The sequence below is a fragment of the Lampetra planeri genome, chromosome 20 (genome assembly GCF_965212315.1).
Source record: "Lampetra planeri chromosome 20, kcLamPlan1.2.h2, whole genome shotgun sequence".
In the NCBI taxonomy this organism is placed as follows: Eukaryota; Metazoa; Chordata; class Hyperoartia; order Petromyzontiformes; family Petromyzontidae; genus Lampetra; species Lampetra planeri.
In genome coordinates this window covers 8,913,656-8,932,963 of record NC_136126.1, presented here as the reverse complement: position 1 = coordinate 8,932,963, position 19,308 = coordinate 8,913,656, and the positions used below count along the sequence as shown (strand labels likewise).

Here is a 19,308-nt window from a genome sequence, read left to right as displayed (position 1 = left end):
CCTCGCTCGGTCCGTCTTCTCCCTCTCTTCCTCCGGCTCACTCTCTCCCCGACTCTCCTCTCTGCTTCGCCTGTCTCTGCTTCGACTGTCTCACTCTCGGCGTCTCCATCTCACTCCGACTGTCTCTCTCCCTCTCGTATATCTTCTCTGTTCCTGCTCCACTGCTAACCTATTCTATCTCTCATATCTTCTTCTCCCCGACTGTCTCCGTCCAGCTCCCAGCAACAACTCCTCGTCCCTCTCTCACGCCCCCATATATATCCCCGTCCTCATTAATTACCAATTAATTTACCGGCGTCCCCACCGACGCCCCGCGCCCGCGGCCCCACCGCCACCTGCTCCCATCCCCAGACTTGCTGGCGCCACCTTGCCCCTGACAACAACAACCGGCCAATCACTGCCCTGCATCCAATAACCACCTAACGAGCCGTGTGTCTCTTCGGCCGTTATCCTCCCAGCAACACCTGTTTGCCTTGATGCGACCCCAATGTCCATAACCCACACGTGTTTCCAATTCCCCTCTTGGCGCGCGTTAATCCACTACAAATGTAAGCCCTCATTATTTGTCTTACTATTGGGTAAGGCGGGGGGGGGGGTGTGTGAACACGTGTTGCCAACAGTTTTTAAAAGTGCTATTCGACCTGCGGCCGTGCGTTTGTGAACGCGGTTCCAAAAAAATCTCACCACGTCAAGGGAACCAGCGGGCAATTTACATCAACCGCTGGTGATGTTTGGTTGGTCCTGTATTTGTTTCTTGATGGCTTCTCGCTCGTGTCGCCGTATTGCTTGCAGATCCTAAACTCGGACGACAACGTGGAGGCCGACCTTTGGAAAGACAAGATGTTCAAGTCGAAGACAAAGCGCTACCTCTGCGTCACCCGGAAAGTGGGTGCCTGTCGTTGCCGCGGGCATTAAAGCGTGTGCATGCACGTGTGCGTGCTTCGTGTGCGTGCTTCGTGTGCGTGCTTCGTGTGCTACGCAGGTTATAGGCACGCCGGGTGGTGGCATCAAGATTTGTGAACTGCAGTCCAGTCAGAGAGCTGCGTTTGAGTCGTGGCTGTTCGTATCTTACACTGGTACTTATTGGTATATGGGATGCTGCTGCTGCGATGTAATGCTTGGCACACTGGACCTGCAGTCCATAGTTTGCCAGTTAGACGTGATCTCCCGGCATGGCCGTTGAAATGATGGGGCAAGTTGAATAAATTCCCCCCCATCTCTCTCCACCACAACTCTGTACACCCTGCGGTATAAATGTGTACACCACATTTGATCGGCAAGCTTTATGTGGTGGGGGTAAAGTGTGGGTACTCCAACCACTTTCAAGACATCTGGAAAGTTTGGAAGAGTAGGCTAAAAATACCCAGTAGAGGGCTTCTCCAGAGCTTCCTGTAGTGTTGGCCCTACTACCAGTAGTGGCATGAGCAGGCATTTGCAGGGCTGCACCACTTGCGGGTCTGCACGTGGTAATCAGCAGGAGCAAACAGATCTCTTAAGTGCTGACTTGAAATGCAAAGCAAGTTTTTAAATTGCTGTTTTGGCGAGCAAAAACAGTAAGTAACAATATAAATTATGAATTTCAGTTTTTTAACCGTTAATGAGAGGGAACTAATATTTTGACCCTTTGAGCTGTCTGTGTTGTTTTAGGAAATTGAGGTTAACAGCAACGGAGTCTTACATATTCGGGAAGAGATGATTGGGGTAACGCTGTTTGCAGAGCCATAATTTCGTAGCAGGGGGTGGTGGGTGTTACCAGATTAGGAAGTCCGTCTCACTGACATGCACATTACCTGCCACTGCCGTTTACCAATTGAGGAAACAAAAATCTACCAGTTTTTCTGTTTAAATGAGCTTTGAGCGGTCCGCATCTCCTTAGGCGGCGGCCCTGATCCTCTGGATATTCCATGTGTCTGTGGCAAGGCCCATTTGCTCTGTTGGGTAAGCAATGGCATCTGGAGAACAGTGTTGGTTCACAATGAAGCAGTTATGTTCATTGTTTGAATGAGTTGCAGTGAGATTTTTTTTAAAATATATATTTTTTGGGTTTTGTTATCGATTATAGCCCAATTGTACTCTGGGAGTGACTACACAAGGCGAAGAGGCCTCCGCTCCGGTAACTCCCTGCTGACGACAGAGCTGATACGGCGTCGATTGCCAGCTCAGCTGCAGCAGCAGCAGCACTCTAAACACCGCCACCAAAAGATGGCAATCCGTTGTGCATTCTAATAATTATAACTCCTGATTTATGTTTGTTGATAATCAGGTCAAAGTTTTTCCCTGCCAATGATTGTTTTGCACCTTGCTCACCTCCCTTGGTAGTCCTGAGGCAGTGCTGGAAATTCTACTTGCCTGTGGTTGTCATAGTTGGGGGTTCTGATCCGAATCAAAGTATTGTTTTCTTTTTGTCTCGGTTGTACGGACTCCTTCGTGTTGCTTGTCTTGTTTGTTCTGCCTTTATCTAACCCGTTGGTTTCATGGGCCTGAAGTCACATGCTTGCATATGATTTGCATATAATTAGCATTTGATTTCCATAAATCTAAGGTTATTGATTCCTATGCACGCGATTCGATGCATGTATGGCAATCGGCTAATCGTTTCACGTGAATGTCGAATATAATATGAATGGAGTGATTAGACTGAGGCCATCAAAAAACGGTAAACATGATTTAATGTTACGGGCTCCGCTTAAGACATTGGCATGCATTTTTGTGATTGCGAAATAATTTGTTCTGTATTGTGTCTGTGGGCTCGAAACAGACAAACTAGTTCTGCAACTTCTCCGTGTTTGCCTGCATATGTACACACCACGCACACGTGATCACCCTGGGCCAAGCGGTGCGCAGACCCGGGTTACATCATATGAGAATGCAAATTTTTATGATCTTTATTTTATCAGAATATTTATTTAGACTGGAGGAATCCGATGAGCTATGAAGCTCTTTTTCACAGATGTCCAGCTTAGCTGAACATAGACACGTTTCTGTACTAGTTTGCATACCAGTTTGCAGTGCCATCATTTTTAGGTGAAAACATTCAACAATATCGAGATTTGTTTAGCTGTTTGCGAAATTGTTCTGTCGCCTTATTACGATTATTGTGATTTGGTACAAGGATGATTCCATTTGAGCCAGTTACCCGGTCAGTTTACAATGGAGATCCGTGGTGCATGAGCACAGCAGCACTGAAAACAATAAGACAAAAACTTCAACGTTGCAGAGAATGAGTACGTTCTATCAACGGTGGTCAAGGGAAGCACTTATTAATTCTGTTGTGTGCTCCATATACAATACATTGGGGTTGTGCAGAAGTTCACGCACTGCACTATCAGCCTGGCAGCGCATGGCTCACATCATCAGCGAGATTGGTGTCTGAACTAGTCCGAGACATCCCTTCACCAACCCGCTCTGGGCAGTGTGGTTGGTCCAACAAAGCCCTTGACCGACGAGGTTTGAGGAGGCCTTCAACCAGCAGTGGATAACAATGCAGCTTGTAATTCATTAATAATTATGCACGACATTCAATGGCACAATCAGATTTTTAAGTGTATCGATTACGACTGGGAATGTCGTCAGCTGGAATCCCGGTCGGTGGTCAAATCGGCGCATCCCTCCTGAGTACCAACTCATGGGACATCACAAAATTATGCCCCTGCCATGGTAATGTGGAATGCCCGTCAGTGGCTTAGGGCCACTAACTGATATGAATGATTAACTTGATAAGTAAGACGCTGACTTTTTTAATTCGACAGAGTATATGTAAGATTAAATAAATAAATCACAACTGAAAGGAAACTTGATTAACTTAGAAACCTTTGGCAAGCATCATTTCAAGGTCAATAGCTTCTATTTCCGAGTGTGTAATATTGCAGACTTGGACTGGGCTTATACTTGGCATTCTCAATCAAGTTACTATTTATTTATGAGTGTGTGGGTGTACCTGCACAACGTAGGAAGGTCCTCATTCAGCATTGGATTGACAAAGAGGCTGCACATCCATGTTTGTGTCATGTGTGTGTCATGTGTGTGTGGATCGGTCAATCAGTGACTGTTCAATCAAGCATTGAGCCATTCTCATGTTCATTGGCAGTCCTGATTCATTTGTAGATATTCTACATTCCTACGGTGGGGCCAGGCTATCCATAACATAACCGCTCTTGACTTAATGCGAAGTGGCACTAATTTTAATGACCACGGAGAGATGATCGGCTGTGCGGACACGTGACCTGATTGTGAGTTGGATACTTTGTCACAGCACCTACAGACAAGATAATATATAACGTACGTTGTAATTATATCCATCGTTATTACTGGTGATGATTAGGTAATACAGGGCACCCATGAAGGTGTCATCCGTTTAGTAAAGAATTATAAATGATTGTATGATTTATACGCTTGTTTACCCAGGAAAGCCTCACTGAGAGTCTCCGGACTCTTTTTAATAATGGTTCTGCCAAACTTATTCAGTCGGGAGCAATGATCGCTTGTGTCTATTCCAATTGAGTAATTTCGTAATCCGATTGAGGAATAATTGCACGGCGGTGTGAGCCGGGTCGATAAAGCTACACACTCGCACGTGGCAGCGTGGAGATTTTATCGCACGAGTCCGGTCCGGCTGAACCTTCGTGCGCGCCCCGTCGTGGTGTGGGCGAAGCGTTTCGTCGTCGTCTTCTCTCTGTTCGAGAACAGTCGCAGGCGCTCGCCAACTTCTCAGCAGTGATCATTTTGCGACGGCTTCTGTTACGCGCCGCCGTCAAAGGTCACTGAAGCGTTTGAGTTTTTTTTCTCTCTCACATTTAACCTGACATTCAACTTGCCACAGTTCAAAGAGCTGCCTTATTTATAATTAGTTGAAATGGGTGATAATGTCATGGACACTTGTGTACAAGCACAGGCAATGTGTACGATACGGTATCGTTGCATGCGCTCTCTGCGTGCATGTGGGCGTGCACAAGCCCTCTCGTACACGCGATAAATATATTAATCTTTGATTCAATTCGCTTTAGAACCTGGCAGGGTAATTGAAGATAAAAAGTGCTTCCATGGCGTCAAGACGCAGCAGGAGGCATATTAGGGGATACTCTGACCTATTAAACACCAACTCGGATTAACATGAAAGAACGGTGCTTTCTGATGTTTATAATTGCAGGCAGCAGGAGTAGACATTCGAAAGCCCAGACTTTATTTTGCAAAACCCGTCGGCGTAATTTGTTTAATTCGATAGTAAAACTATCAGTCTTGTTTTGATGGGTCCAACCTGCGCAAGCCGGTCCAAACAATAACCATTTATGTTTATTCCGTAGATGTGATAATTTCAACATAATGTAGAACATTGTCCCAATGTATGAGTATCACTCCAGAGTTTAATGTGTTTGTGTAGATCAGTGTTTCTCAACTCCAGTCCTTGCGAAGCCCTTGCGATCCACATTTTCGTGATTAGCAATATTTTCTATTCGTATGCAAATTCTGGCGCTGCTGACTTGCCTGCACCTGATTGTTGTTAATCATGGAAAGCCGGACCATGGGGAGGGGTCATCATGCGGACCGGAGTTGTTCACGCTGCAGTAGATTAACAGCGAGGTCAGACTCCTTCAGGTACACCCTCATCACAATGCGATCCACTAACCCCTGCTTCTTTATTCTTGGTGGGAGGCATGCGCCATCGTACCCAGCTACTAGGCTCTCACCTCGTTAAATAAAGGTCACATAAAGGACATTGCAAAATCCAATTAAAGAATTAGGGGGGTGGGGGGTGGGGTGATCATACGCGGGCATGAATAGCCCGAGGCGTTTGAAATATTCGCCTGAGTTATGTTGAAGCTGCGGCAGAGTGTGGCCAACACTTTGAAGTAGTTACCCCACAGAGTGGATACTGCTGTAACCACTCTGCCGTGGTGGAATGGTTATCACACTGCACTTACGATCCAGAGCCCCTCGGTTCGATCTCCAGGCGAGGCAGTTGAAACAATTTGGGCAGGTTTATTAAGTTCCACGCGGCCTCTCTGTCCACCCGGCAGTATTAATGGATACGCCATATATATATATATTTTTTTTATATACCTACGTGACTTTACTGAAAGAACCAAAGAGTGGGTACGCCATGGTTGATCAGCAGTGTGAACGTGGCTGTGTCAAGTGTGCGAACTTCCATCACTAAGCGCAGTGATGATGCAGAGGGTAGCAAGCAAATTCAGTTCTCCAGCCTGCGCTTGTGCCTGCGTATGTTGAGCTGGTGGGAAACCAGTTGAGTTGTAATGGTTATAAATTACTTGTCGGGAGTTCTCCCGAAATGTAGAAATAATTTCTAACTTTTTAAAATGAACATTATTTGTAGCAAACAACTATCGTGTCAACACATCCCTCTCCAGTGGAACTTGTCTATCCGTTGTTTGATTTAGAAACGGGGCCTTTGTCACGTGCCGCCTTATTGTAAATGGTGACGCGTATAAGCGAGTGTGAGGGTTGATATCCAAATTATCATTTGGGTCAAAGGGTCATATTTTTTGGTCATTTCGAACTTGTTCACGTAATCTACATATCATCATTCCAATGTCACCTCAATCCTTCAAATTACTGGAGCAGTTTAAGATGAATTCTCCGGACAATCAAGCATGCGTATAGATACAAGTAAATATAAGCAGAAAACAATTAATGTGTGGAGATACAGAATATACTGCAGCTTATTTTTTGTGTGTACCCATAATGTTCCACAGAAACGCATGATCGTGTTTACATACATATAAGCCACATATCTAGTCACAAAACAGATAAGCAGACAATCACTAAAACTTCTGGGAGTGCATAATTCAGCAGCATTGATTCGGTGCAAGTAAATTCTGGACCAGTTTCAACATACAGCGTTTCATATACGCAGTCAGGTTTTCTTTAAGCAGTGATGGTCAGCTGCCAAGATGCCAGTGGCAAAGACCCATTTTAGATATGGGTTCTATTCGACGCTAGGTTATATAATGCGTAATAAAAATGTATTATTATTAGCTTCAATGTGGGTGTATATTATAAATAAAAAATCGGTATGTGGTCGATGTTTGTGTGTGTCAGGCATTGTGTACTGCAATGCAACATCATTGACACATGGTACTGGAGCCAGTCCGGGGAATATCCTAAGAACTACTCGGCCTTAAATTAGCCCGTAGTGTGGTGTGTGAACAGCAGTACTGGGGAACAGTGGCTGGGTGCGGTGCCTCATGGGCGAGATGTTAACTACCTCGCTCGGTGTGCAGAAGTTCGTGGGTTCAATCCCGACCCTGACGCCTGTATATTTGGAGTTTGTGTGTTCTCCCCATTTGTCGTGTGGATTATTCTCCGGGTCCTCCGGGTTTTTCCCTCCACATTTAGAAACATGCATTGCGAGTATTTTTCTTCTAGAAATGTCCACGTAATAAGCGACTTGGTTGAGCTATCATTTGTGGCCAGGTCGCTTCTGAAAAAGAGCTATACAGCTCAGTGGGCCTTACCTGGTAAAATAAAAAAAATATAGGGTATGTTGCTGGTCCACCCCCTCCTTTGCTTTGCCAGCCTTAGAGGACGATGCCAATATAAATCATGGGTGGAAAAAACCCGATCTTTCCAGCGGCAGGCATCGGGTTTTTTCTTTAATACAATTAAACCCGATTTCTGGGAATTTTAACCTGGTTTAATGAATACGAAACTCTGATCCAAGGCTTAGGCTGCTTCCTCGTCGGTGCTGCTATCGTACTCGGGGCCGTCGGGCACGGGGTAGTCGTAGAATGCGGCGGGCAGGTTGGTCTTGATGAACACGAGCTTTTCCACAATCGTGGGCACCGCCAGTGAGTTTCTTAGCTTGGAATGGATGAAGCGCATCGTTGGCAAAGTGCGGTTCTGCAATTAGAACCAATTAAACCGGATTTCTCCCAATCTCAGATGATCGGGTTTAATATAAAAAGACAATTAAACCCGATTCTAAAAAAACCCCATCGTGCCACCCTTGATATAAATAGTGCTTAGAAAATAAGCAATGATGCACCACCGCTGCTCCCCCAATGATTCCGTGGGTTTTTCTCGAATTGGGGTCACAGTTTTCATCGATTGAAGAATAGATTTTTGGTCTCTTCTGCCATCTCGTCGGTATTGTTTACAGTTGTCCCTGTGTCATTCATACACCTTGCTTCGCTCGCTTTTCTGAAATGTAACATTTGCATACAGGTATATTGTAAACAATGTATTGGTAGATGTTTACTGAATACGAGATTCGATTTTAATCGATGAATCAATCTATTGTCGTGACAAGAAGAATAACGATGCTCTGTGTCCTGGGTCGTTCAAGCTTCCTTAATGAGAGAAAAAACATTTTACATTCTCGGCAGGTACTCCTCCGTGGCCCTCGACTGATTTCGCGTCATTCACATCGTAGAACTTGCAGTAATGATATCGCCGTGACATTACTGGAGTGCCATAATGATGGGCCAGACCATAATGTTAAAGTATTTTTCTTTCTCCCCACCTCCCCCTCCCCCCATTATTAAACGAAACATCACCACTCACTTTGGACAGCCCAGGACAGACAGTCTCGGTACGATATTATCGTACAAAATCAACGGCGTTCGTTTGATTTTGATTTCGTTTGTGGCATGCCATTTCCGTGAACACTTTCCCATTCCGAGATGTCTGCAAGTTGCAGGGTGCGGGAGGGGGTCCTGTTCGCAGCTGAATCTCGGAATGCGCTAACGGCCTCGGCTTACATTTTATTTATAGAGACGTAGTGCCGTTGTTTTTAAAGACATTGTAGTCGCCGCAAAGAACTGTAGCGACACGATCGCCTTATGGGGGCCTCGGTACCAATCATGGGAAAGGGTTAATAGGCGCTCGCTAACAGGTCGTGCTGCTCTACCGCCGCCGTATCGGGGTTAATCGGTGGATGCGTGTGCGTGTGACCCGCAGGGACATGGCGACAACGTGGTGGTGGACATGAAGCTGGTGGGAGAGAAGGAGACGCTGCCCGTGGGATTTATGGCCGTGCAGGACACCCTGGACACGAGTGAGCCCCCGAGGGCCCTAGTGGCCGCATGCACTTGCCACAGAGCCACACACTCACTCACTGGGGGCGGGGGGGGGGGGTACAGTAATAAGCGTGGACGTGTAACCGGAAGACATAAAGCTGAATAACTTTTACAATATTCCGGTTGCACACGTGCGGCCCGTTTGTCAATCCGTTGCTGGTTGAGGGCCTTTGAAGTACTTCACTACGCTGGCGAGTGCTGCGTCCGATGAAGGTGCGAAGCGTAATGAGTACAGCGCGACAATTTGCTAGACTCTGCTGGCAAACGCGTAGCCCCGCAGCAGGCTACAAACAACCTGATTTGCCTGGTGGTTGCCCATCCAAGTGTGTTATCCAGCTTCTGAGATGTGATGATGGGGGCACGGTTACCGGAGATTTGGCCTCAATGGTCACGCACGTTTGTTCCAACATGGAATTGTTTCTCTTCAACGGGCAATACAGGTGCTCATTATGCCCTATCGATTTTTCAAATAATTACGTAATCAAGTTAATGGTAGTTATTCGAGCAAAATGTGAATTGCAACCCCAATAACTGTTAAGATATATGCATATGCGGTAAGTTTATATGGTCATATTAATGACTGGAGCACTAACCCGTAAAAGTAATGATCACAGGCTACTGTGCTGCATGGCAGACTCGTAAATGTTTATGGATATGTCACAGCCCGTGTATTAGTAATGTCTGTGCCATTAAAGGAAGTGAAGTCAGTGATTTCCTGCTTGAATTAGCACTGCGGCGGTGTTCTTTGCCCGTTCGCAGCTCTGAGTAGGTGTTCGGAATTCCATATTCCAACGGCGGGGTGTGCGAGTCTGTCCAAAGGACAACCAGAGTTGACTTCCAACACAGCGTTACTAATTTGATTGACCCCGGAGGGATGATGGGCCGAGTCGATCGCCAACCAGGATTTGAACTCCGCAACCTTTCGCACTGAGCTGCTTGCTCGACCGTTGAGCCACCTGTCCGGATGACGACTCAACCCGAAAACAGCTGATGTGGATGCGTACCTGGCTGTTGTGTTCCAGACTGTTGCACGCAATTTGAAAGCTTCATTCATGAGAAACAACGATCTTAAAATCTCAATTTGGCACTTTACCATATCGCTCAAGTCGCGTCACTCCATCGATGTGTTAAAATGTACTCTCATGACACCTTGGCAACATCACTGGAGTACCATAATGACATGATTAGTAATAACTTGGAAGTGTTTTTAAAAATAATTTAATGAAGTTTTACACGATGAGACGGTCTGAGAAACAAAACACAGCCGAGGTACATATATTTTAGACTTAAGCTGTGGGTTTGGGTTAACAGGTTTTATGAAGATAGATAGGGCATTTTTTTTTTCAGGAGGAAGGGCCCAATGTGCTGTTAGGCTCTGTTTCATGGATGACCTGCGACAGTACAGATATTGTACAGATGTTAGTTACAATCATGGTTACATCATTCACGATACAAACAGCAAGTATCGGCACAATACATGCTCACTAACAGCTCTAGCCTTTGTGGTCTATAGTGATAAACAGGGGGGCCCTTTCCCCTGTTGATTTGTGTGATTGTATGCTCGAGGCTAAGTGTTGATGCGTGCACCCTAATTGAGAGTGGATGTTTAGTGGCGGTCTGTCACGCAATAGCGGGACATTCCCCTAATTCAACTAAAAATGAACCGCCTGTGCTGTCCTGACCACACGCTGCCCATCGTGCGCCGTGCCGGCATTCACAGTCCTTCGCCAATGCAATACACGTTTTGCATTCAAGCCGAAGCATTGGTCATCGTATGTAAATGCTGCTTATCACCATACATTTGAACATCTTTTCGAGGATACCCATCCCACTGGGAAAACCGCCGGGCACTCTACGCACACCCCCACCCCTGTGTGTGGGGTATGCGCGGCCGTTTTATCTGCTCCTCGCCAGACTAAGCTGGCGTTAGACGTTGCCAGAGATAGGGTGGGTCGCACGCAAGGGTCTCTGGGCTGTGTCTGTGCACTGCCTCTGTCATCAGTCTTGTGACTGAGCCCGCTATGCGCAAGCGTCTTTGCTGACTCAAGCCCTTCCGGATTATTAGCCTTCTGCAAAAGTAATGATAATGGGCTGCCGTGTTGTGTAGTGGCCCCATTAATTACGTGATGCCAGAGCCACTGTATTACTAGGCTGTCATTTGTGTTTAATACTAACTGTCCATGTTAATGTTCAATGCAAAAAGGCAACGATTTCCCTCTTGCCGTATAGAGCGATTGGGGCAAGTGCTGTCAGCAACCGCCACTTATTAAGGCAGGTATGGCGAAAGATGGGGGCAGTGTGTGGCGAGCATCATGCACGGCCACCTTTGTTTCCCCAGTAACTGATGTTTATACACTGCACCAGGTACTAATTTAAGACCAAGTAAACCTAGGGAAGGTGCAGGACCAGTTTAGGTATTCGCCACTCATGTTATGCATGTCCAGGAATTGGACTCTGGTCACCCCCGATCTCAGCCACTGTTCACTAAAACCTGGGGGGCACATATGTGAATAGTAGGTAGGTGAGAGTGTACAAGTGTAACATGTATAGATCCCTGTGTTCAAGTCAAGTTGCAGCTTATCTTTCACAGTCCACGTGACATTGCGAGCAAGGTCAAGTGACGCTTTTTTTTGTATTTAGTTTGCAGCTGCGGTTGAATTGTGCAACACCTATACAACGTGTTCGGTCCACCTCTTGCCACGAGGCCAAATAATTTTGTGAGGCATTGGCTAATTGGGGCGCTGCGGTGGCGAGATGTTAACTCCCTTGCCTGGTATGCAGGAGGTCGTGGGTCCGATCCCGGTCCTAACGCCCGTATATTTGGAGTTTGCGTGTTCTCCCCGTGGTCGCGTGGATTTTTCTCCGGGTTCTCCGGTTTTTCCCTCCGCATTTAGATATGACACGCATTTAGAGTATTTGGCTGCGATACATTTCCATGTGATGAGCCACTTCGTTGAGCCATCATTTGTGGCCAGGTAGCTTCTGCAAAAGAGCCAATTAGCTCAGTGAGCCTTGCCTAATAAAATAAAAAAAATAGTTTATTTTTTAAATGGCGTTCGCTGGGTTCCCGGAAGAACACACGTGTGTTGCACAATCGGAGGTGAGGTAGTGTTATGTTTAGCAATAGCACCAATGTCCAGGGTCACCGTGTCCCGATCTTATCAAGCAAAGGCGTGCGAACTTTGTGCTTTTGAACAAGAATCTTCAATCTTTTCAAATGCATCCATTTACACGCTGTTCACATTCAACCCTTTGTTAATCCACTGCTGAATGGTGCCCTGCGCCCTGTACACATTAACAGCTTTTACAATGTGTGTCTAGCTTTTGTACCTGTCATTTATTGTATCACAGTTGTGCTGTAAGTTTGTGTGCTACTATGATAGCACGTGTAAACATCCCGTGTGAATGGCCTGACAGTGACGCGTACATTTTTTTGTTGACATTCTTAGAGGTTGTACATCTTACACAACCTCTACTCCCTGTGATCTTTCCCCCGTTGTGAACAAATGTGGCAATGGCAATCACTCTGTCCAATCTGCCACACAACCTCTTTTGGCGAAGCTTAAAGAGATGCACATCCAAAATGTAACGTTTTCTTTTCAATGTGCGGTAGAGCTGAGATTCTTCCACGTTTCTAGTTTCTTTTGTTTATCTTATTGTCGGTCATTCCTGCCCATGCTGGACATCTGTGAAAAAGAGCCTCATAACTCATCGTATTTCTCTAAAATAAAGATTCAGATTTCCGTGTTGGAATCTACATTCGCTTGAATGGAACTCTTAACAGGGATTCTGCCATGGAAGATTCGTGTGATAGAAAAGGGATTTTGTTTCGAATCTTTATCAAATCTAACCTAAGTAAGCTTCGGCCATGCTCGGCTTATCATAGCTAAGCATCACCAATTTCAGCTGGACAGAACCTCCGTTGAAATGTATCGGCAATGCCTCGAGAGTGGATCTTGTCCCATTCCACCCCGGAGTCCAGCGTGGCATTCGGGCTAGATGGGAGGGCCCGTGCCATCCAGTGTAGGTCAACCTTGCCATGTTCCTTACCCATGCGCTGCTCTGAAGCACAGTGCACTAAGGGTTTAGCAAAGGTCATACCGTGGACACGTAGCCGCCCTGTGTACATGCCAGACGCTTGGCAGTAGCCGAGGCTACAAGTGCCACGTAGCCGCCCTTTCTTTCTCCTGTCCAAGTAAGTATTGAGGCGGTATTTGTCGCTCGTTGTTAGAGCCGTGAGCGTGTGGTAGAATTCCACAATTCTACGATGGCGGTCAGTCTATCCAAAGGACAAGCGTTGTTGGCTTCCTCACAATGTGGCACTCGTTTTATTTACCCTGGAGGGATGATGGATGATGAGCTGAGGGTTTGGGTGGAGTCAGGCGAAGTTTGCACACTGGGCATTGGTAGCCCTGGTAGTCCCAGTGTGGTAGTAGCCCTGGTGGTCTCAGTGTGGTCGTCCTGGTGGTCCTAGTGGTAGTCCCTGGTGGTGCCGATGGTTGACCCCAAAATGAGGTGGTGATTATTGACCAGAATCCCCATAGAAACGTATTACATGGGTATGGACAGCCCCATGGATTTGTCCCCCTTCTCTCCTGACCACCCCTCCCCCCCAATATTTCCACGGTTTGTGAACCTGCAACATATCAACAAGCTCTAATGTGCTTGCAGCCAATGGTTGTTCATGCTGAGACGGTGCAACTTGCTGCACGTAAGAAACCTGGTCTGTTCTCAGGTGGCCGCTTCCCGGCATTCACACCCAGGGCCTCGGCGGTGCTGGCTCGGTGCTCTTTCACGTGGCCACGGCGATCCCGAACGACCCGGCCGCGTCCGGCTTTGCCTTTCAAGTGTCATTCCACCCTTGCTTCTTTTGTAGATAATATTTCCCGCAGCGGAGGCGAAAGACGAGAGCCCGATCTCAGAAAAGAAGCCTGGCGTGCCTGGTGCCTGCCCGGCACGGGTCACGGCAAGGAGAGCCACAAACCGCCGGCAAAGTTTTACAAAAAAAAGGGACTTCAGGGCAGTTTTTCGCTTGACGCTGCACATTTGGCAATAACATCTCCCGTGACTTCAGTCCTCTAGTATGTGCACACTGATCCGTGCAGTGTGCTCATAAGCTGCCATTCCGCTCTTTGTTTACCGGTCCCCAAGGCAACGATGACCGGTGCTCAAGGTTTTGTTATTTTCCATCCGGGACCGCTAGCCCAGTTTAAATGAAGTCACGCGAATGCCATGCCCGGCTCGTGGTCCTGAATCGAGGGTCCTCCTCTGCCGGTCCTTGTATGTCCCAAAGACTTGCCTGATGAGTGGTGGGCTTGACCCAAGTCTCCCTTGAAAGAGATTCGGTGGACTGCTGGGTTATAAAGCACACAGATTGAATGGACAAGGCTTTGTAATTAAGCCGGTTTGAGCAGATGTGAAATGTCAATTGCTTCTGATTTGTATGAGTAGAGGGTGTTACGGGAACACCCTGTAGGCTTTAAAGTAAACCATTAAAAGCCCGTGACGTGATTCGCAAGAGTATATCATTGAGTGGTGATATTAAAAGCCCAGAACAACATATTATAAAATTAAGTAGGCAACTAAACTACAAAAACTATTGGAATCATCCTCTTCTCTGCCAGGCCTTCCTTGTAAACAGTGGTCTCTCTTGATAGGCTCTTTCCTGCTTCAATGTTAAGAAAGATAAATGAAAGAGAGTTTAAGTTCGCTTAATGTGTTATGGTAGTGGCACAGTGATAACAAAATTAATTGTTTATCGCTGCGTGTTCTGCCCATGTCGCCAGCCACAGCTACCAGACTGGTTTCTTAGGGCTTGCGTGTTTTCATCACTTCTTAGTGCTGCATATATATTTAGAATGCCGCTGTAATTGTATTTCGAGTATGTAAGCGTGCGTCCAGCTGTGCCGCTGCAGTGGTTGTCTACTCGATGTATGCAAGCATAACTGCAGTCAAGTGTTGTTCTTCACCACACACAAATTCCCAAGTTTTCATGGTTAACACGGTCAATGAAATGTCTGTCCCAGTAAGCTGTCCATCCAAATGTCTCACGGTCACCTGTGAAATTAGTTAAACTAAACTATTTTTTTATATTTTAATTATTATCAGGTAAGGCTAACTGACTTATATAGCTCTTTTTTTCAGAAGAAACAAATGACAGCTCAACAAAGTTGCTTATTATGTGGAAATATATAGCAGCCAAATACTCTAAAAGCATGTTTCTAAATGTGGAGGGAAAAACTGATCGATCTGGAGAAAAATCCACACTACCACGGGGAGAACATGCAAGCTCCAAATTTACAACATGCGTCGGGGTCTGGATGGAACCCATGACCTCTTGTATACCGAGGAAGGCACTTAACATCTTGTCACTGTGGTGCCCCTCTGTCCGTAAAAAGTTCAAGGTTACTGCAGTTAAGTTTTGATCCACCCTGTATTTCAGGTCCAGGGATTGCGGACGTAATGTAAATGTCACCATGATGACGCGCACCTTGCTTGACGCACGTCTGTGTAGCAGCGGTTTGGTGGTGGTTTGGTGGATGATATGTCATTTATGAAACCACCGTCGAACGCATTCCGCAAACAAATGTAAATAGGGGAAACAAAGTTCCAGTTGAAAGGAATCTTACTATGGAACCTTTTTGTACCATGTGTGCATTGTTATCCTCACACATGTGTTGGTTTCTCTGGGCACTCCAGTCCAACCCACCCAAACAAAATGATTGGGTAAACATCTCACGTGGCAAGATCCTTCAGAAATATTGTTGAAAATCAATTAGGCTTTAAATTGGGACGTGAAGGATAGTTTTAAGTTGGTGGTGTGTGTACGAGCTTATTTGCGAATGTTTGATGGGATTGTAATGAATTGCTCTAAACGAGTGCATCAATGCATTGTAGAATAGTTGTATTTCTGGCAGTTATTAACTTTGTATAATGAGAGACTTGAGGATAATTAGATTGCCAGGTTTCACCAAAATGCATCCTAATAGGATGTCTGTTTTGAAATGTTTAAGTGCAAAAAATGTATAGCTGTATACATCGGGATGAGATTCAGATTTTTAAAAAATACACGGTTTTTAAGGGACATTTTGGATCTTATCTCAGATGTTTTGGATTGTTTATGTGATTTAATAGTCTAACATATTTGTGCTATGATGATGGTCCATTGTCCAAAACATCACCTAATATATATTTTGTTATAAGGCCGCAGTGTTATTGATGAATGCGAGTTGTTTTTGTTAATTGTTCTTGCACACCACTGCCCCTGCAGCAGCAGCATCAGCACAGTTTCTTCACTCTGTTTACAGTGAAGTCGGCTGATACCAATCATAATGCACATGCATATGTAGTACTAATCACATTCCTGCATTTCCCATAAATATGCTAAATTCCTCTTGATATGCAAATTCCTTTGTCAAGGCGCCCAGCTTATATATATGCTCCAAGCTCGTGTGCTGTTTCATTCAGACTCTGTCGCCTCGACGGACCTGGTTTTCACCTGAGGACGGCTGCTTGCGTTGTGGCCGAAACTTCGTGAGAATTATTTTATTGTGTTTTATTTTTATTATTTTATTACTTCCCTTCTACGTGACTTTACCGAAAGAACCAAGAAGATGATACCAATCATTTGGGGAAATGACAGAATACAAGCGGTGTCATTTTACGTGACATCTTACTTTAGTGTCAATCCAAGCGTACAATTTTTTTTTCGGTTTACCAAAAACTTCATATCTGGGCCTGATTTCAGAATTTTTCAGATTATTATGAAAATTCGGGAATGCACCCTTACGATGTTGCTTTATTTTGGTGGTTGCTTCGGTGCCATGGTGGCGAGATGTTAACTGTCTCGCCTGGTATACAGGGGGTCGTGGGTTCAATCCTGACCCTGATGCCTGTCTATTTGGAGTTTGCATGTTTCCCCCCCCGTGGTTGCGTGGATTTTCCTCCGGGTCCACTGGGTTTTCCCTCCATATTTAGAAACACGCGTTCTTTGGCTGCTATAATTTTCCACATGATAAGCCACTTTGTTGAGCAACAATTTGTGGCCAGGTTGGTTCTGAAAAATGTGGACTTTCCACCACTAGCTCAGAGCCACCAATAAAGATATGAAGGTGAGCACTGCACCATTGCTCATTTGCGCAGAGGTGCTTTTGACTTTTATAAATCTTATTGCCCATTTGAGAAGCTTGGCATTTGACAGTCATCAAATACAATTGTACACGTCTGCGTAATTGGATGTAATGATTGTTTAATGGTGAGACTATTTTTGTGCAGATGATGGAAGTGTATCGGAAATTTGCAAAGGCAATATCTGTGTGTGTCACTGAATTTGGAGAACGCTCTGATAATGCGCGGCAAATTAATCTGTCCGCTTAAGCATCTGGCAGAGCAACATTGAACACATTTATCAGAAAAAAAAACCCTACCTTGCTGTTGAAGATTAATTTTCAGAAAGCTGTAATTACTGCACGATTATTTTGTTCAAGTTTTAAGTAATGGCTTTGCTAAAGCTGGGAAGCAAGTTGTTAATCACACGAGGACATTTTTGTGACGGTAAAGAGGACCGTTATATTAATGATTGCTTGTATGTCTGTGAAACCGTATAAATGTGATATATGCGCAAATGCATGAATTCTTCGTGTGTATCAGCGTTTATCAATGCAACACTTGCAAAAGGGAGCAATCCCATAAACTCAAACTAACCCTAACCTTTCCTGTAATGTAATTCGATTATATATTCTTGGTTCTTTCGGTAAAGTCACGTAGAAGGGAAACAATAAAATAATACAAATATAAAACAATAAAATTCTCACGACGTTTTGCAACACAAGCAATCATCATCAGGTGTGAAAACCACAGCAAGAAAAAATGAGAAAAGTGGCGTTTTTTTCGTTAAGAAAAAACGCCACTTTTTAAAATGTTCTTGTTGTGGGTTTCACACCTGATGATGATTGCTTATGTTGCCATCGAAACGTCGTGAGAATGTTGTTGTTTTATATTTTTATTATTTTATTGTTTCCCTTCTACGTGACTTTACCGAAAGAACCAAGAATATGAATCCCTGCAGTGACGAAAGCGTTAAATCAAAATGTAATTCGGTTAATTGTGATTTATTTAAGCAGGTGAAGTACACCTGAGATTGATTATTATATCTTCTACTGGGGAACTATTGGGAGAATATTCTTAGGTTTTTTCGGTAAAGTCACGTAGGTAAAACATCAAAATTATTGGGAGAACTTTTATTTTTTTCTGGGCATAGCTTTTATTTATTCACAAATCATGAGGTCATCATAGCTCATGCCAGTCAGTGATGCCACGATATCTCACCCTTTCTGCCTTCCCCATGCCAGATTCCATAACTGCTGCAGAGGCAAAACCGTATCTCCAGGGTCTGCTGATAAAGTGTCCCACTTCTGGATTGTATGTCTCGGTAACCTGTCCATTGTTTCTGTCTGTCACCTGTCCATTGGAATGTCTTCACCAGTAACCTGTCCATTCAATGTTTGTCTGTTAACTGTCCATTCATATGTCCGTCTGTCACCAATCCATTCAATTATGTGTCTCAGTAAACCTGTCCATTAAAAATGGCTGCCTTGGTAACATGTACATTCATTGTTTGTATGTCTAGATTTGAAGTTTTTGTGACTGCAAGGATCCGTACTCTTTGGTTCTTTCGGCAAAGTCACGTAGGTGAAAAAAAATAAAGAAATAACTAAATCACGACGTTTCGGAGGCAACACAAGCTTCCGTCATCAGGTGGGACAACCACAGCAAAATAATTTTTACAACCACAGCAAATGTTTTTTTACTGTGGTTGTCCCACCTGATGACTGAAGCTTGTGTTGCCTCCGAAACGTCGTGATTTCGTTATTTTTAACATTTTTAATTTTTTAATTTTTTTCCTACGTGACTTTACCGACAGAACCAAAGAGTATGTTTGTATGTCTCCTGTCCACTTTCATATCAATACCCCCACATTGGAATTCATAGTCAAGAAAAGTGAAAGAAGCTGCATTGTCTGCCCTCATCCATCCTGTTCACACCGTTACTTCCTTGTCCTGGTTAAGCCGATTTAGATATATTAGTTTGAACGAAACGAAATCGTGTAGTGTTATTAGTTAGTCTTATTTTTTCACGTTTCTATTCCAAAGGTGCTGTAAGTGTCATGTCACGAGTGATTTGTTGAAGCAGGACAGATTACATGTATTGAGGGTTCAGGAGTTGTATTTGATGCAAAGATGCCAGAGAGACTGGAAGGGAAAATGTATTGTAT

The 19,308-nt window shown here is 44.8% G+C and overlaps 1 protein-coding gene across 6 annotated transcripts in view; it reads left to right on the top strand.

Moving 5' to 3' along the window:
* The window catches only part of MVB12B (multivesicular body subunit 12B), a 104,524-nt gene that overhangs the window by 8,126 nt on the left and 77,090 nt on the right, over nucleotides 1-19,308 (top strand). For 3 of the 6 annotated variants that reach the window (XM_078603508.1, XM_078603510.1, XM_078603509.1), the window contains exons 3-5: nucleotides 793-885; nucleotides 2,063-2,113; nucleotides 8,917-9,013. In XM_078603508.1, coding sequence (XP_078459634.1) covers nucleotides 793-885; nucleotides 2,063-2,113; nucleotides 8,917-9,013 — 241 coding nt within the window. The remainder of the gene's footprint in view (nucleotides 1-792; nucleotides 886-2,062; nucleotides 2,114-8,916; nucleotides 9,014-19,308) is intronic. The other 3 variants (XM_078603511.1, XM_078603512.1, XM_078603513.1) reach the window with 1 other exon arrangement.